This window comes from Psammomys obesus, unplaced genomic scaffold (genome assembly GCF_907164565.1).
Source record: "Psammomys obesus unplaced genomic scaffold, mPsaObe1.curated_primary_1811, whole genome shotgun sequence".
Taxonomy (NCBI): domain Eukaryota; kingdom Metazoa; phylum Chordata; class Mammalia; order Rodentia; family Muridae; genus Psammomys; species Psammomys obesus.
In genome coordinates, this window is record NW_026587216.1 from 37,010,160 (window position 1) to 37,026,618 (window position 16,459).

The window sequence follows — 16,459 nt, forward strand, 5'->3', positions numbered from 1 at the left end:
GAACATCGAGTTGATATCTTATGAAAGAAACCAGTGATTTGAAAGGAATTGCTATCAATGCCTGATTTTGACAATCCACGGCTCGTAAATTATATTTTCCAGATGTGAGTCTGTCAAATATCCCCAGTTCTCCATTTCAATAGAATAACTAACCCTTCGCTTGATAGACAGCCGCCTGCCCTCCCAGCCCCCACTCCCCAAGCTCTTTGGAAGTCTGCAGAGCTCGTGTAGACTTACTTGCTGCATGGTGGGAGAGTGTAAGGCAGTCTGGACCTGCATGGGGAGCTGGTTCCCAAGGGGCTGCTGCATGGCAAGAGGCTGATGTTGCTGCATGCTGAGATGCTGGTGGAGAGGCGGGCTGATCTGGAGGGGTGGCGGTGGGGACACAGCCATGTTGGCTATGGAGACAGTCACTGGCATTTGGTTATTCGGCTTGGGTGCTATGTTTCTGGGGAGGCTTGGATGCATGGCGGTGAGGTGAGGATTCATTCCCGGTTGTTGGTGATAGTGGGAATTTAGGTAGAGAGCTGAGTGGGCCTGGCTGGGCCCGTGGAACACTGACGGCTTGGAGTTGACCAGCTGGGGTGGTTGAGATGGCTTAACGTCAACAGGGTCACTGTAGCTCTGTGGAAGGAACAAAGGAGAGCAATATTAGGAGAATGATGCAGTTGGTTCCCAGGATGTCTGTGAATTTTCTCAAGGACTTTCATGAGAATCAACACCCATTATTGTTCTTGTGTCTCTTTTCTAAGGATTCTTCTGTCGTTGTTTTTAACACAACTTATACAACATCGAGTTTCTAAACTTTTTATGAAATCTAAAGCAAGCTGTAATGGCATTTCATTCCTTTTCCTTTGCCTAACTGCTCTGCTCCGACTGGCTATTTTGGTCATCCAAGGAAAGATAAAAAGATGCAGGAGTACATCATTTTCACTGTTAAGTTATCTCACTTTCAAAATCATTCAGTGCAGCTCTCCTACTGATCCCATGCTTAGTTTCTTCTCTTTGTGTCCTCCCAGGACCATGGCCCCAGATGTTTCCACAAAGAAAAGAAAGATGGTTGACAGCGGTGGTTATGGAAGAGGTCTAAAACACCTACCAGATTCATGGAAAAATCATATTAATGTCTTCAAAGGAACTGCAGAACTCATCTTGATTTTTTTTTTAAAGGGAGTTGGTGATAAATTGTCCCTATTAATGAAGTGGATAAAAATAATCTCTCTTTGATATTTTAGACTCCATCATAAATTAATATAATCTTGCCCTAATTTTTCCACACCTAATAACCTTTTAATTGACTTAAAAACCAGGCATTTCAGTGGAAGCTGAAAGGAATCAAAGATTAACCCTGTGGCTTTACCTCCCGGGGAAGAACCTAGCTCTTCATTTTCTGAGAGAAGAAACGGATGGAAGTGATGGGTGTGAATGCAACAGGAGGGGCAGAATCAATTGTGCTCCCACAGAAGAAAGCCACCTTTTCCAGATGGTCTTGGGGATCCACATACACTCTTACGCCGAGACCTTGACCTGCCTCTTTGGTTCACAAGTCATCTCTTTGCTTAAGCCCACACTATCACCTACAGCCAGAGATGAATCTTCTTTCAGCAATGCAGGGTTTGTGTGTTCATGAGGGCCTTGATGTCCCTTTTGTCTGGGCAATGCTACCCTCTATACATAGCCCGCATTAGGGATGGAAGACAACATAAGCCCCCAAGCTTCATCATCCCAGGCCAGTCTGACGCACCGTAAGCAGCCTAGTGCAGGCCCTCCCAGAGATGCAGGGAAAGTAAACGACTCACAGGAAGAACGATGCTCATGTGTGTGCTGGCTTCCCTGCCTTTGTCTATGGTGGTTAGTGGTTCTCAACCACATATTACTGTCTAACAGGAAGGATATACAATGACCCCTTAGAAAATATGCCAAATGTGTGCATGTGTGAAAATGTCATGATGGAAAAAGAAAATAGACTATTACAGAGGACCACAACAAGCCAGAATGCAGAGAGCATCACGGTGGGGGGTTCCAAACACAGCTCCTTTACACAAGGCTCAGGGCACGTCCCTGAAGAGGGAGTGAAAAGACGGTAAGAGAAGCGTACCAGGCCATCTGATCCAAGAGAGCACCTTCTGGACACATCGTGGAAGCCGAAACCACGAAGATCAGCAGTACAGCTGCCCAAACAAACCCAGCACAACTACAACATGACTTGCTATGCTAATACGAACGGACGTGTAAAAATGTCACAATGAGGAGACAAGGACAAAGGCTACAACAGGTCAAAGGCAGAGAATGTCACTTGGAGGAATTCAAGCCAGGGCCCTTCATTGTCACAGGCCAGTCAGAAGCACTGTGAACTAAAGACACCCCCCCCTCCACACACACCCCAAACCATGGGAATCTGGGCTCAGGGATGTTAAGTTTTCTACGGAGTTTATAGAACAGCATGCCCAAAGAGCCATAACCTCCCCACACCCAAGACCATTTTTATTAGTAGAATTGGAATACAAGTTTGTATTCCATGCATTCTACAGTAATCTCAAAATGCCAAAAACTGTTCAGCAGGAGTTTGTCAAAGGGACTGCAGACAGAAAGAGTTTATGGAAATGTAGTCCCCGAGGGCACTTTCAACTAAAGGAAACTTCTAATTAGTCTGTTTTACTTCTGCTTTTAAATTCTTGTATAAGACAGTTAATAATTCAAGGCAAAGTTCAAAGGGTTAACTAAAAGTTTAACAGGGAAAATTTAGGAAAGCTATGTATTCATCACACACACACACACACACACACACACACACACACACACACACATACTACTGAGCCCTTCTATTCTTGCAGGCTGGCCACTTGGGACTGGATAGCCTATCAGGTGACTTGTCCCTGGAGAAATGGGACTCGCCCTTTCTCAGCCCTCTTAGCAGTCATTAGTGTCTGTAGCTCTCCATCTAGCTCTAAAATTTCTCCCATCTATGCTGGCAAGTTAACTAAGGTAATTTGCAGATCTTGTTCAGGCAGCCATACCATTGAGCTTTCATGGTGTCAGCATCTGTGTTTTGTCTATAGAGAAGGCACTATCTCAAATCAGTTGTCCCAGTCCTCCTCTTTCTTGCTGTCTTGGGTTTTTGAGATAGGGTTTCTCTGTACAGCCTTGGCTGTCCTGGAACTCTTTCTGTAGACTAGGCTGGATTCTAATTCAGAGATCTGCCTGCCTCTTCCTCCTGAGTGCTGGGGGTAAAGGCATGTGCCACCACAGCCTGGTTCTCTGGTCTTGGTCCTCTTCTCTTATACTCTTTCCACCCCTTGTTCAGTTGTGCATAGGGGCTGGGTTGCAGATGTCGCAATCAGGGCTAGGCACCCAACAGTGACACTCTCTGCATTTTGACCTGTTGCGGATCTCTGTAATTACCTCTGTCTGCTTCAAAAGTGGTTTCTTTTTTTGACACTTTTTTAAAAATTTATTTATTTTTTAATATTACAGTTTATTAACTCTGTATCCCAGCTGTATCCCCCTCCCTCACCCTCCCATTCTCCCTCCCTCATCTCCTCCCTGCCCCTTTCCAAGTCCACTGATAGGGGAGATCCTCCTCCCCTTTCATCTGACCCTGGTTTATCAGGTATCATCAGGACTGTCTGCAAAGGCCAAAGGGTGTAAACTACACTTATCTGTGGGTACAAGTATTTAAAATACAGTTAGAAAATGTACTAATGTAGGGAAATGGCAGTGGTAAATTCTCTTCTAGGATCTATTACCTTTTTTTAGATACAGGTCGTTGCCTACATTTGGAGTACCAGGGGGAGTCTTCCCCTATTGATCAATTAAATTAAATTAGGCAGTTGCTGGTTACCTCTGAAATATAAGTGCCACTATTGCCGCATTAGGGATATCTTGTCAGGCTGGTTGTTGTGGTTTGTAGGTACAGATTTGGACAGATTGTTCTCAAAGGGAGAAATACAAATGGCAGAAGTATCTTTAAAACGTGTTCAGCATCTTTAACAACAAGGGAAATGCGAATTAGAACTACTTTGAGATTTCATCCTATACTAGTCAGAATGGGTAAGATCAAGAAAACAGCTGACAGCAATGCTAGTGAGGATGTGGGAAAAGGAAGATCCTCATTCATTGTTGGTCAGACTGCAAACTCGTGCAGCCATTATGTAGATTACTGTGGAGAATTCTCAAAAAAGCTAAACAAAGATCCACCAAATGACCTAGCTGTACTAATCTTTGGCATGTGCCCAAAGGACTTGACATCCTTTTACGTAGATACTTGCTCAACCAAGTTCATTCCCATCTCTCCACAATATCTAAGAAATGGAAAGAACTTAAACGTCCTCCAGCTGATGAATAAATAATGTAAATGTGGCACATACGCACTATTGAATACTATTCAGCTATAAAGGAAAAATGAAATCATGAAATTTTCAGGTAAATGGATGGAACTGGGAAATATCGCATGAGTGAGGTAACCCATATCTAGAAACAGAAATACTACATGCATTTTAAAAAATTATTTGTGGCTCCCAGCTCTGAATCTTATGCTTGGGTACATGACCAGATGTGACCACAGAGGCTACAGAGGCAAAAGTACCATGGGAATGAGGGAGAGGAGCTCTAAATAAGGGGATAATAGGACACAGGTGTTATGAAAGGAGGGGAAAAATATGAGGGGCAGAGCTAAACTGAGGAGGGAAGGGAGAAATAGTAATGAAGGGATTGCAAGGAAGGAGAGAGAGAAAAAAGTACTAAATGTGCTTGAAAAAAGTAGGGAATGTAAATGTTTTTTTTAATTTTCTCAGATGAGAGGATGAGATGAGAACTGTTTCCAAGCCTTTCTAGTTCTTTCTGAACACTTGCTGGCTGGTTCAACTCCTGTTCTGGCCCAAACTCCTCTCCAAGCTGACTGGTGCAAATTGACTTCTCTGGCTTCTGACTGAATTGCTCCTCCTAACCTCAAACTAATTCTGGCAGTATGTTTTAATCTTCTTATTTCTCATTCTCTGGCTCATTTTCTTTTCATCTGTTTCCAGCTTGTTCTCTCTGCAACATGTCTCTATAAAACTGTTGTGGTAAAAAACTCTCAGTAAAGGGGTGGGGGGCAGCCTTACCAGGCCACAGAGGAAGACAACGCAGCCAGTCCTGATGAGAACTGATAGACTAGGGTCAGATAGAAGGGGAGGAGGAACTTCCCTATTATTGGATGGGGGGAGGGCATAGGAGAAGAAGAGGGGGAGAGGGTGGGAATGGGAGTGGATGAAGGAGGGGTCTACAGCTGGATACAAAGTGAATAAACTGTAATAAATTTTTTTAAAAAAGAATATAGAAAATAACTCTTAACACACACACAAAAAAAAGAACTGTCATCTCTCTCCCTATGAGGCTTTTAAGTCGTCTGTCTCTCTTTCCTGTCCTATTTTCATGAGAGTTGGGCATATTTTATCTATGACTCGTTTACTCAAATCTTTCTCTGATTCATCACTTTGTCTGGCCTTCAGTTAGATGTCACTTTCTTTTCTTTCTCTTTATTTACTTTTACTTTTTACAATTTTTTTCATTTTATATCCCAATTATAGCCCTGCACTTCATCTCCTCACAGGCTCACCTTCCCTTTCTCTTCCCTCCTATCTCCTTCCCCTAATCCACTGAAAGGGAGTCCTCCTCCCTGCCATCTGACCCAGCTTACCAAGTCTCATCAGGACTGCCTGGATCCTCTTCCTCTGTGGCCTGACAAGGTTGCCTCACCAGGAGGAAGTGATAAAAGACCAGGCAACTCAGTTCATGTCAGACACAGCCCCTGCTCCCCTTACTCAGAAACCCATATAGAGACTGAGTTACATCTGAGCAGGGGGTCTAGATCCTCTCCACTCACGGTCCTTGGATGGTGAATCAGTCTCTGCAGGGCCCCTTGAACACAGATTTTTTTGGCTTTGTTGGTGTCCTTATGGAGCTTCTGTCCCCTCCAGGTCCTTCTACACCCCTTTCTTCCATAAGACTCTGTACTCTGCAAAAAGTTTGGCTGTGAGTCTCTATATCTGCTTTGATCTCCTGTTGTGTGGAGACTTTCAGGGGATGTCTAAAACAATCTTGTATAATAAAAGATCTTCTGGAGTTATCTCTATCCCTGATCTCAAGCTCTACTATAGAGCAATTTTAATAAAAACTGCATGGTATTGACATAGAAACAGACTGGTGGATCTATGGAATGGAATTGAAGACCCAGAAATAAAGCCACACACCTCTAAAAATGTGATTTTTTTACAGAAACGCTGAAACAACACAATGGAAAGAAGATAGCATCTTTGATAAATGATGCTGGTCTAATTGGATATCCGTATGTAGCAAAATGCAAATAGACACATAACTATCATCATGCACAAAATTAAAGTCCAAATGGATCAAAAACCTCACCATAAAACCAGATACACTAAATCTATTGGAAGAAAAAGTGGGGAAGAGCCTAGAACTCATTGGCACAGGAGACAACTTCCTGAACAGAACACCAATAGCTTAGGCTCTAAGATCAACAATGAATAAATGAGATCTCATGAAACTGAAAAGCTTCTGTAAAGCAAAGGACACTTCAACAGAACAAAATGATTGCCTACAGACTGGGAAAAGATTTTCACCAACCCTACATCTGACAAAGGGCTAATATCCAGAATACATAAAGAACTCTAGATGTCACTTTCAAACATGGCTGCTTTCTTCTATAAACTAAATTTACCTTCATTCTTTGGGATTAAAGGTGTGTACTAAGGGTATGTCTATATTCCAGCCAGATCATATGGTAATTCAGAGTGTGTCTGCATTCCAGTTGGATCGCACAGAGCTAGAAGGTCTTTGGATGTGGTCCCTTGCCAGAGCAATTGTGTTGTTGGATTAAAATTCCTCTACAAGAGAAATATTATTTTATAAGCCTACTTAAAATGCATATATAATGTTTGTATAAGTGTGTGTGCATGTGTGTGTTTGTGCATGTGTGTGTGTAGTTAAAGGGAGTTATGTCACATAGGGACATAATGCTTACCCTGTGAGCCATAGACTATCCAACAAAAGCCCCGATACCAGACATAGAAAACTTCTTGATCAACTTGAGTTGTTAGTCAGAGAAGTTCAAGAAACTCTCCAAACAACATAGGTTCTGGCTGTTGTCCTCCATTGCCTCCTAGAACTCTAAGGAAGACTCCACTGCTGAAAACAACACCTGCCTGAAACACAGAACTTGGAGGAGGTGATCTGGAGCAGACTGGAGGTCCCATCCCATGAAAGAGCTTCCATAGTATGGAAGGGCTCTTTTCCTCAAGGATAATTCAGTGCAAAACATTCTCTATCTTGCCATTTATCTTGTTCACAACAAACAATATACAGACCAGCCAGCACCCTGAGCTACTCTGGAATACCAGGAACGTTTACTCACCAGGGCTATTGTGTTTTTCTAACTAAGTAGATTTCTAAAAACAATTTAGAGAACACTTGAAATGCAACTTTTGACACTGAGGGAGAGCTTCAGGAAGCTAGGGGTTGTTGTTCCTTTCTCTCCTCCTTGCTTTGCAAACAGTAGAATATCACGTGCCAAACAAGCTATTGGGCCATTTCCATATCCACCACAGACACTCAAGTAGGTGTTCTCTTACTATATTACTGTTGAGACACTCCTGTATCCACTGCAGAGCCTCCCGTGTGAGTTCTCTTACTAAACTGTCTTTTTGCTAAGATGTCCTGGATAAAGAAAGAGATCCTAGTTGTGGGGACCCAGTTCTTTATGATTCATGCAGCTAGAAGAGCTCAAAGAACATGTTGTTGAATGAATGCATGACTGACTGTCCTTGGACAGTGCCTGATTCAGGTTCTGCCATCTCTGTTGACGACTGTCACCTAGTTATAGCCTCTTGCATCTCAAGGACTACAGAAGGATCTCAAGGCCTGAAGACCCTCCTGTATGTCAGATTGTTTACCTTGTTTGTTTTTTTATGTTTAGTGTGAGCTATACACTGCCTGGAAGAGAAGGAAATGCCAGTACTTCATGCTGTTTTTTATTCACATACCCTTCAGCTTCATTGCTTGATTAAGAATAATTTTTAAACTTTTTGAGATTATATCACCCCCTTTTCTTTCTTCCCTCCACGCCCTTCCATGTACCCCTCCTTGCTCTCTTTCACATCCATCACCTCATTTTATTTAATTGTTGATTCCTGAGCACAGAAATACAACCTGCTCAGTCCATATAATGTTCCTTGTTTGTGCATTTTTAGGGCAGCTGCCTGTGGTTCTTTGTCTGGGATCTAGGCTTGTGAGTTTCCTCCTTCCACAGCTGCATGTCTTCTGGAGGCATCCTTGTTCAGGTGATGTTTGGGAAGCTAAAGGACCTCACCGGGATGCTGGCAGAGTCCCACCCAAATGCAGAGTATTTGTGTCTTTGTGCAAAGGTCAGTCATTTAGATGGGGGAAAAGCCAGCCTGTAGCTCCACTTCTGGCCAACTATTAATTAGAGCAGCGTGACTAACCACTCATTAATTATAGTGACCTGTATTGGAGATAGGTAGAATACCTTCATTTCAGACAGCAAACAGTCGTGAACTCATAATCTCACTAAATGGGAATGTGAAGAAATCACAAATTTAGTATTTCCTCACTGTTCTTCCAATGAAAATGCAAAAGCAATACAACAATTCTTCCAATCAGCTGCACCACATCGAGGGTCTCCATACCTTCTATGGTGTTAGAAATCAGTTAGAAATCAGAATTACTCTCTCAGATGTGTTGAGTAACTTAAATTTTATTTCTACATTCAACCTTTTCATTTTGCAGTATCTCATGCCAATCATCTGACAAACATGGTATTACTAGTGTGAACTGAGAATCAACCAAATATTTTGGTACTTTTAGAAGAGAAATGTGCTCTTTAATCTTTTTTTTTCCTTTCAGTTCTGGAGATTGGACACAAGACTTCATGCATGCTAGGTAAGGGCTCTACCACAAAATAGGTTGACCTGTTGTTTACCGTTGGTTTCTTTTTTCTTCTTTTTTTGCATATGGATTTTATTTATTTATAATACACAGTTATTTATAAGAACAGTTGTGAAACAATCAGGAAACTCAGACATAAAGGTTATATTCAAAATATATAGCTCCTTTGTATTTGTCAACCATGAAGAAAATGCCATCTATCCTGTCTAGATGAGTCAAGAGTTTTGTACCTAAGTCATTCTCTATCATATCTTGTATTTTCTATTGGGCCAGAAGGCTGAAGATGATGCTCCAACATTATAGAGAGAGAATGGGTGACTGACCAGGCAGTAAACTGTCTCTGTCATCTCTTAGTTTTGGAAGCTGCTTGCCTGCACTACCTACATAAGTAATAATTTTATTTTTTTCTCAAGTCTCTGATGGAGTTGAAGACTAGACAGGCATAGTTTCACTTAGGCTTAAGTTGTTTAGAATTTAAGAAAATGTTTTAAGGTGTAGACAGATGTTTTTTTACTGTTGGTTTCTAACTGTGCTCTCTTTCCTCTTGTATTTGAACCATGGAATTTAGATGATGTATTCTTTAGGGAAAAATGAAAGTTAGCAGCAGCAGAGACCTTTTGGGACTTACAGTGGAGACTTCCTTTGAAATATGTAAAGTACACAAAGGGTATAGGACTAACTGCCTTAAGAGAGTTCTTATTAAGCACACTGATGAACATCCAAGAGAACTTCATTCTCATTTACTTTGTATAATGAAGATGATTCTGCAGAGAATATAAATGCCTCCATTTTGCTATGATATATGCTATAAAAATGAAAGATTGTAAAAATAATTGTTATTTAAAATAGCAAAGTATAAACACAAGACATAAAACTCAGTGGAAGCAATAATATAAGAGTTGCTGGACCAAATCAAATTAATAGTCCATCTAATTTGATTCTTGTTTTCAGTACTGACCAATGCTTGATGCATTGAAAATTAAACAAAATTTATGCACCTCCTCTATTGTACATTGTTACTTCTCGGAAGCAAATCCTTCCTAGCCCTTGCAGGTGATTAACTTAAACCCTGAAGCATGAGATTTTATTATCTTTAAATCACAATCTTGGCTCAGAGCTTCAAATTTTATGTTAACAGTCATAAAATGATCCATCCCATTTGCAAATTCACACTCACTATTTGTCTCAAAAGCTCTCCACGGCATGAATTCTGGAGTTTATCTCATTCTCCAAAAAGAAAACATTTTTTTTCTTTCTAATTTACTCTCCTTTAATTGAAACTGGGCCTTGAGTTTCTTTATTATTGGTAATAGCATCAAAGAGCTTAACTAATTTACTTAAATGCCATCCTGTCATATATGTTTGTTTGTTTTTTTATAGAAATGTTCTCACTGTCCCTTCTAAGCTTTAAAAGCCTACTTTAGAAGCCTCTACCTTTAGAGAGGAAACCTCTTTGGATGAGGCTGTAGTGAGCATCTGTAATCCCTGTACTGCTACAGTGAGATGGGCAGAGACAGGGGAGGCATAGCCCAGCATTCCCAGCAATGAACAGGAGCAGGGTGGGGACCGACACTGAGAATTTTCCCTATCACATGACTCACTGTGGCACTCCCCTCTCTTACACAAAACACATTACTCTCTCTCCTCTCTCTCTCACATTGACACACCCCTTGTGCTGCCTAGTTTTTTGCCAACTTGACACAAGTTAGAGTGATTGAAGAAGAGGGAGCCTTAGTTAAGACAGGGTTGTTGCAAGCCTGTAGGGCATTTTCTTAATTAGTGATTTATGTGTGAGGGCCCAGCTCATTGTGGATGGTGCTATCCCTAGGCTGGTGGTCCCCGGTTCCAAGAGAAAGTAGGCTGAGCAATCCAGGTGGAGAGAGTCCGTGAGCAGCATCCCCTCAGGGTCTCTGCATCAGCTCCTGCCTCCAGGACTCTGGAAATGTAAGCCAAATAAACCCTCTCCTCTGTCCAAGTTGCTTTTGGTCGTCGTGTTTCATTGCCTCAATAGCATCCCCAACACCCTTTTACGAAAGAGAATATCACACATATGATGGTGGCTTCAAGCAACAATGATGCTTTCGCTTATCATCACACACGCACCCAAATGCTTGCTCCTGAGCTGGCATCTGAGCTGGCTGTTGTGGCAGAGACTATATGAGCAGCTTTGTTGGAATTCTCTTCAGAGTCTGAGGGTCACTATTTTACATATCTTCACACAACTTTTTTGCCTTTTGATGGTGAATTCAATTTTTGGAACTAGTGAATAATGAGTTGAGGCCAAAGCTGTGGTTTCTGTCTATGTGATGTTTGGAGAAAAGAATGAGGTGTGAAAATAATGTAACAAGATTGATTTTCTAGAGTGGCTCATAAACTTTTCCTGACTGCAGTTTTAAATGGGAGTTTCAAAAAATATCTCTTGAACCCTGGGAGCAATAAAAAAATGAGTTTCTGGCCTCCCAAGGTGACTTCTTTGAATGCAACACTCATTTGGGGAATATAAATCCTGGTCTATGTGGTGAAGTGAAACTACTTCCATTGCTTTGAAGTTCTATATTGCTTTCAACGTAACGATTTAGACTTGTGTCTAGGAATTTCTTAGTCTATGGAAAAACCCTATTTCTTTAAGCTGTATTTAATAGCCCAACTCAGTATGACCTTCCATAGTGAACAACACTGCCCAAGGCAGCATGACTCCACTTTCTTCATGGCCTTCTTACAGGACTCAAGAAGTCCAATTTAGTTAAGGAACCCACATAGACAAATGTTTAGGACATTTTAATCTTTGTAATGGGATGGAGCTACAGAGAAAAAAAAGATTAGTTAAATATTTTGAAAATTTAAATTTAAATGAACAAATTAAAATTAATGAAAATATTTTGTAACTTTTAGAGTATCTTTATAAAGAGGCAACTTTGCAACCAAATAGACACCGTGACTCAATAACACACAGTTTTCTCTACTCCTACGCATACTCACTGATAATATTAAGTTGTAATTATGAATTATTCATATTTATTAAGAATTTCCTTTGCTCAACATCTTAAACCATGCAAATGGTTTTTAATTTAGAATTTATTTTGTTGTGGTAAGAACTCTTAACACATATTTATACTTTTCACATCATTTTTTTAAGTGGACAAAAAATTGCTCTGTGTTACAGGTATGGCGAATTCATCTTGCTAGCTGGACCTGCCTGTGGGTTAGCAATTCTGCTTTAACCCCCAGCAGCTAGCAAGCATTATTCAAGTTTTCAAGGCTATGAGCATGACTATTTTACATAGCAGAAGAGGAACTTCTCAGGTTCAGTCCTTATGTCACCAACATTTTATTTAGCATAATGTCCTCAACTGTAACATTAAATTATATAGATTTCCTTATTTAGTCTGGAAAGGTTATTCAAAAGGCCCTGTGATCTTCTCTGCTTAATAATGGAGTGAGCTAAACCTTAGAATGTCTAAGAAACTGCCTGAAGACAAGCAGATAGGAAATGGTGGGCTGGAATTTGAACTCCCTTTCCTTTACTATCTATCAGCAGCTGACGATTTTTCTGATGCCCTTCCCACAAAGTTTTCCAAGATTGATAATGGTGCCCTTTATGAAGTCCTCAAACGTGGCTCCTTTAATGACACAAGGAAGCAGAGATGTTGAAGGTACCTCAGGCTCCCGTCTAGCTGCGAAATCACAAACTTTGCTTTTGCTCTTCAAAAATTCCAAGGAAAAGATATTGTTGTGCGTGACACTTGGAGAGCTTAACAAACTTTATCACCTTTGACCTGAGGCCTCTTCGTTAAAACACCATCTCATTTGTTCTACACTCACGTCAAGCATAATGTGGGTGACCCCCACTCTCTTCCTAATGACCTGTGTGGGCTCGAACATCCTCAAGTCTTAGATCATTGAGTGTAATCAGTGTAAACTATCTTCTCTTTGCTGCCATTTTTAACCTAGGGTCTTCCAGTATTTTTTTTATTTCTTTCTAACTTCTTTTAAATAATAGTGTTTAAAATCAAATCAGTAATTCTGGGACTTTTCCCAGCACTCTTTGTACCCAGTACTTCCATTGAAGCACCTAGCAATTCTGTCATGCCTGGACAGCAGGAAGAGGCTGGTGTTGCGGTTCTGTCATTGCCTGGCACCACTAGGTAAAACCCCACCCGCTCGGAGCACTGAAACACTGGCAGGGGATTTCAGCGTTGTGCAGGGCTCCATTCTATGCTCAGACGTCAGTGGTGGCATGGTGTTGAGAAGGGACAGCTTTCCAGATGCTAGTCTTGCTTGAGCCAAGACAGCTCTACTCTCAGCTGGTAATAAGTAAGAGCTGGCAGGGGTTTTCTTAGAAAAACAGTAAGAGGTATCGGTTCTAAAGAGAAGAAATATCTGACAGCCACTGAGAGTAGAAAAAAGCGTAGAAGCTCTAGAAGATGCTGCATTTTACTCTCCAATGTCAATACCACCCTGTCCTCAAGGTAGACATGACACTTGATTTTTGTGTGGGACTGAGACTCAGACCTACAAAGCCAGGTGGTTACAATGTTCAACAGAATGCTATAGAAAGATGCCAACTGTGAGGAATGACTCACGAGGGAATTGTCAGCAACAAGGAACCATTTCTACTTCTGCTGTTATTCGGGGGGGGGGGGAGATTCCAAGGATGCATTCAGACAGCCATTTTGAAGTTCACAGGTGAGAATGGTCACTTACTACCCTTGGACCTTTTTTCTTTGGGGTAGATTTCAATTTCACCCAAACCTGGGGCCCTATTAATGGGCATACAGATTACATTCCATGTTATGCAAGTAGCCTGAGGGCTGGGAACGGCCCTTGCCACCACTCAGGCTCAACGGTATTTCTAATTTTGATTATGTTCTTTTAGAGGCAGCTAATTCTAGAGAAGAGCTCTGAAGCTTCCAGGGATCAAGAAACATCCCACAAGGACCGGCCTATCCGTGTTTGTCTCCTAGCACCTGCCAGCAAGCCTGACACACAGCAGTGTCCTGAAGGCCTGGGCTGCTGCCTAGTGTGGCCTGGAGCGGGAAGAGTATGCAGTAGCAGACTATACTATGACCACAAGTGAGAGAGACCTGCTGGCCTAGGAATGCAGGAGAAATGCATGTACCGAATAGAAAATTGGCTGGGTGTGGACTTCTGGAGATGTGAAATACAGAGCCTGGCACGGACACAAGAAAGCAGATGTGAGGACAACACAGTGATTCATGGGTGGATTGACCTTTGTGGTAAGAGTGAGAGAGAATGCCGTGTCATTCCATAACTTCAGGACAGCGGGGACTTGGAAGATGAAGAAGAGTACTGTGTTTAGGCCCCTGAGCAACATGGTCCAGAGAAAGACAAGGACCAAAGAAAAGCAATGCTGCCACGACACTGGTTATCTCCTTGCTATTTTCCTCTTCAATGGAATGCTGGCAATTAAGCCTGTTTCAAGGACTACAGCACGTAGAGCTTTTTCTCATAAAGTGAGCTTTTAAATCTCAGTTCCCTGCAGATGCCCACTCATTGACACCCCCTTCCACATTTGCACTGGGAATAAATCCTAGCCCCTTTCATTGTCCCATATGGCATCCATTCACAAGTGCCTCTAGTCACTCAGGTCTGGCCACAGTGGTCTCCTCTGAGATGCTGTTCTCCCTTCCTTTGGGCATTTTGGTTTTGTAAGGTCAAGTCTTCTCTTGCCCTCATCTTCAATGCCACATTTTCCAAGAGGCTGCTGAGAATGAGTCTAGCCAAGCGTTGGGTTTGGCAAACCTCAATAACTTCTTAGCCAGTGCTTCTACTCATAGCCTTCTAAGCCTAAACCACGCCTTTTATAGGAAGAGCACAGGTTGCTTATTGTCAACTATCTCCTCTCTTCCTGGCATAGAGCTACATCCACATGCTCAGGAAAACTTGCCAACAAATCTACGAATTACTGAACAATAACAAAAGAATAGATCCTGGCTGGCACATGGTGGACTCCTGGAATTATGATTACTGTTTGTTGCTTTAAATTTATAACATAGTACAAGATTATAATGCGGAAAACAGATGTTTGCATTTGAGTAGTCCTGGGTTGCCTTGTCATAATTAAACTGGAAAAGCATTATGCTGCCATGTGCTCTACAGAGGTAGGCTGTAAATTTGTGGTTGTGGAGAAGGCAAAGCAGCAAATGCTTTCAGGGGCATCTCTCTGACCCAAGGAGATTGAAACTTTCCTTCAATCTGTATACACATCATAGAGAACCATACACAAATAGAGATTCAACAGCTCCAGCAAAATTTCTAGCTGCTAAAGAGAGGAAAAAAATTGTCAGAGTAAGCTGTAAAAAATGTGCATGGTTTCTTAAATGTAGAAAAGGCAATTTGCAGTGTTTATACAAATTGCCATGTACTGAGGGCTGCAACTTGGAGACAGAACAGAGAGCAAAGCTGCAGCTAATAGCAAATCTGGTGACGCATGCTTTGGAAGAGGAGGCTTAGCCAGTGCTGTGGCATCCTGGTGGCAATGGGCATTGCGTTAGCCAGAGGGCTTTGTATCAGGAGCGACACTTCCCATATTGATTTTTCTCTCATGGCAAAGCATGGCAACTAAATTATCTCATATTTGAGAAAAACAAATTTGCTAACATCAATCTGTCTAATGGTGAGATGGATCCTCCATGTAATGGAGGCTTCGTTAAACTTTTCTAATCGATATCTGAATTCTGCCTGCATACTGAAATGTGCGCTCAGGTGAAAATACAAATTAAAGGAGTTAGACACATCAGAAAGAGATTTGGAATGGGACAGTAAGAAAGAAGAATTTAATTTTAAACCATAAACTAAGTTTCCTGCAACACCACGGCTTCGAGGTGAAGCAGAGATTGGAGCAGAGCAATGCTGTGCTGACATCTTTAGATATTTGTAGTTGGCCTTATTCCTTCCTCCCTGATTCCAACATGTTCAGTGAGTATTTTTGCTGCTACAAAAAATCTAATGTACTTTTTAAAGGGTTGTTAGGACAGAAATGGATATTTGTGGATGTAAAAAGAATCATTCTTGTGGATGAAGGCAATGAAATCCAGAGCCTATGGCCACAATGAACAAAGTAATAGCAACCTGAATTTGATGAGCTGCTATGTCAAGCCCTTCTAGGTGTAGCCCTGTTGCTCAGTGGTCACCCTCCTGAGAACTGTATGCAAGGAAACAGGTTTTTAGTAACATGACACAAGAGTCAACTCTCCAGTGCATAGAATAAGCAAGGGCTAACATAAAAGATATTCTGAAGCATAAAATACTTTCCAATATACTCATTTATAAACAGAATGAAGCGATTTTATATCCTGATGACAATATAATGAGACAAGAACTTGAAGTGGGTGGCATCTCTCCAGGAAAGGCTCACACAGTGGAAGGCGGGTAAGGGTCAGCCTGGAGTCAGGTTCTAGCTGAGAACGTGTGCTGTGTTTAGCTACTTAAGCAGCAACAGTCCACAGGTGGATAGTGTCTTACCACCACATACAGC

General features: G+C 41.6%; 1 protein-coding gene across 1 annotated transcript in view; it reads right to left on the bottom strand.

Annotated features, from left to right (window-relative positions):
- The window catches only part of Tox (thymocyte selection associated high mobility group box), a 312,314-nt gene that overhangs the window by 7,193 nt on the left and 288,662 nt on the right, over positions 1 to 16,459 (bottom strand). Inside the window, exon 7 of the mRNA XM_055603338.1 lies at positions 238 to 624. Coding sequence (XP_055459313.1) covers positions 238 to 624 — 387 coding nt within the window. The remainder of the gene's footprint in view (positions 1 to 237; positions 625 to 16,459) is intronic.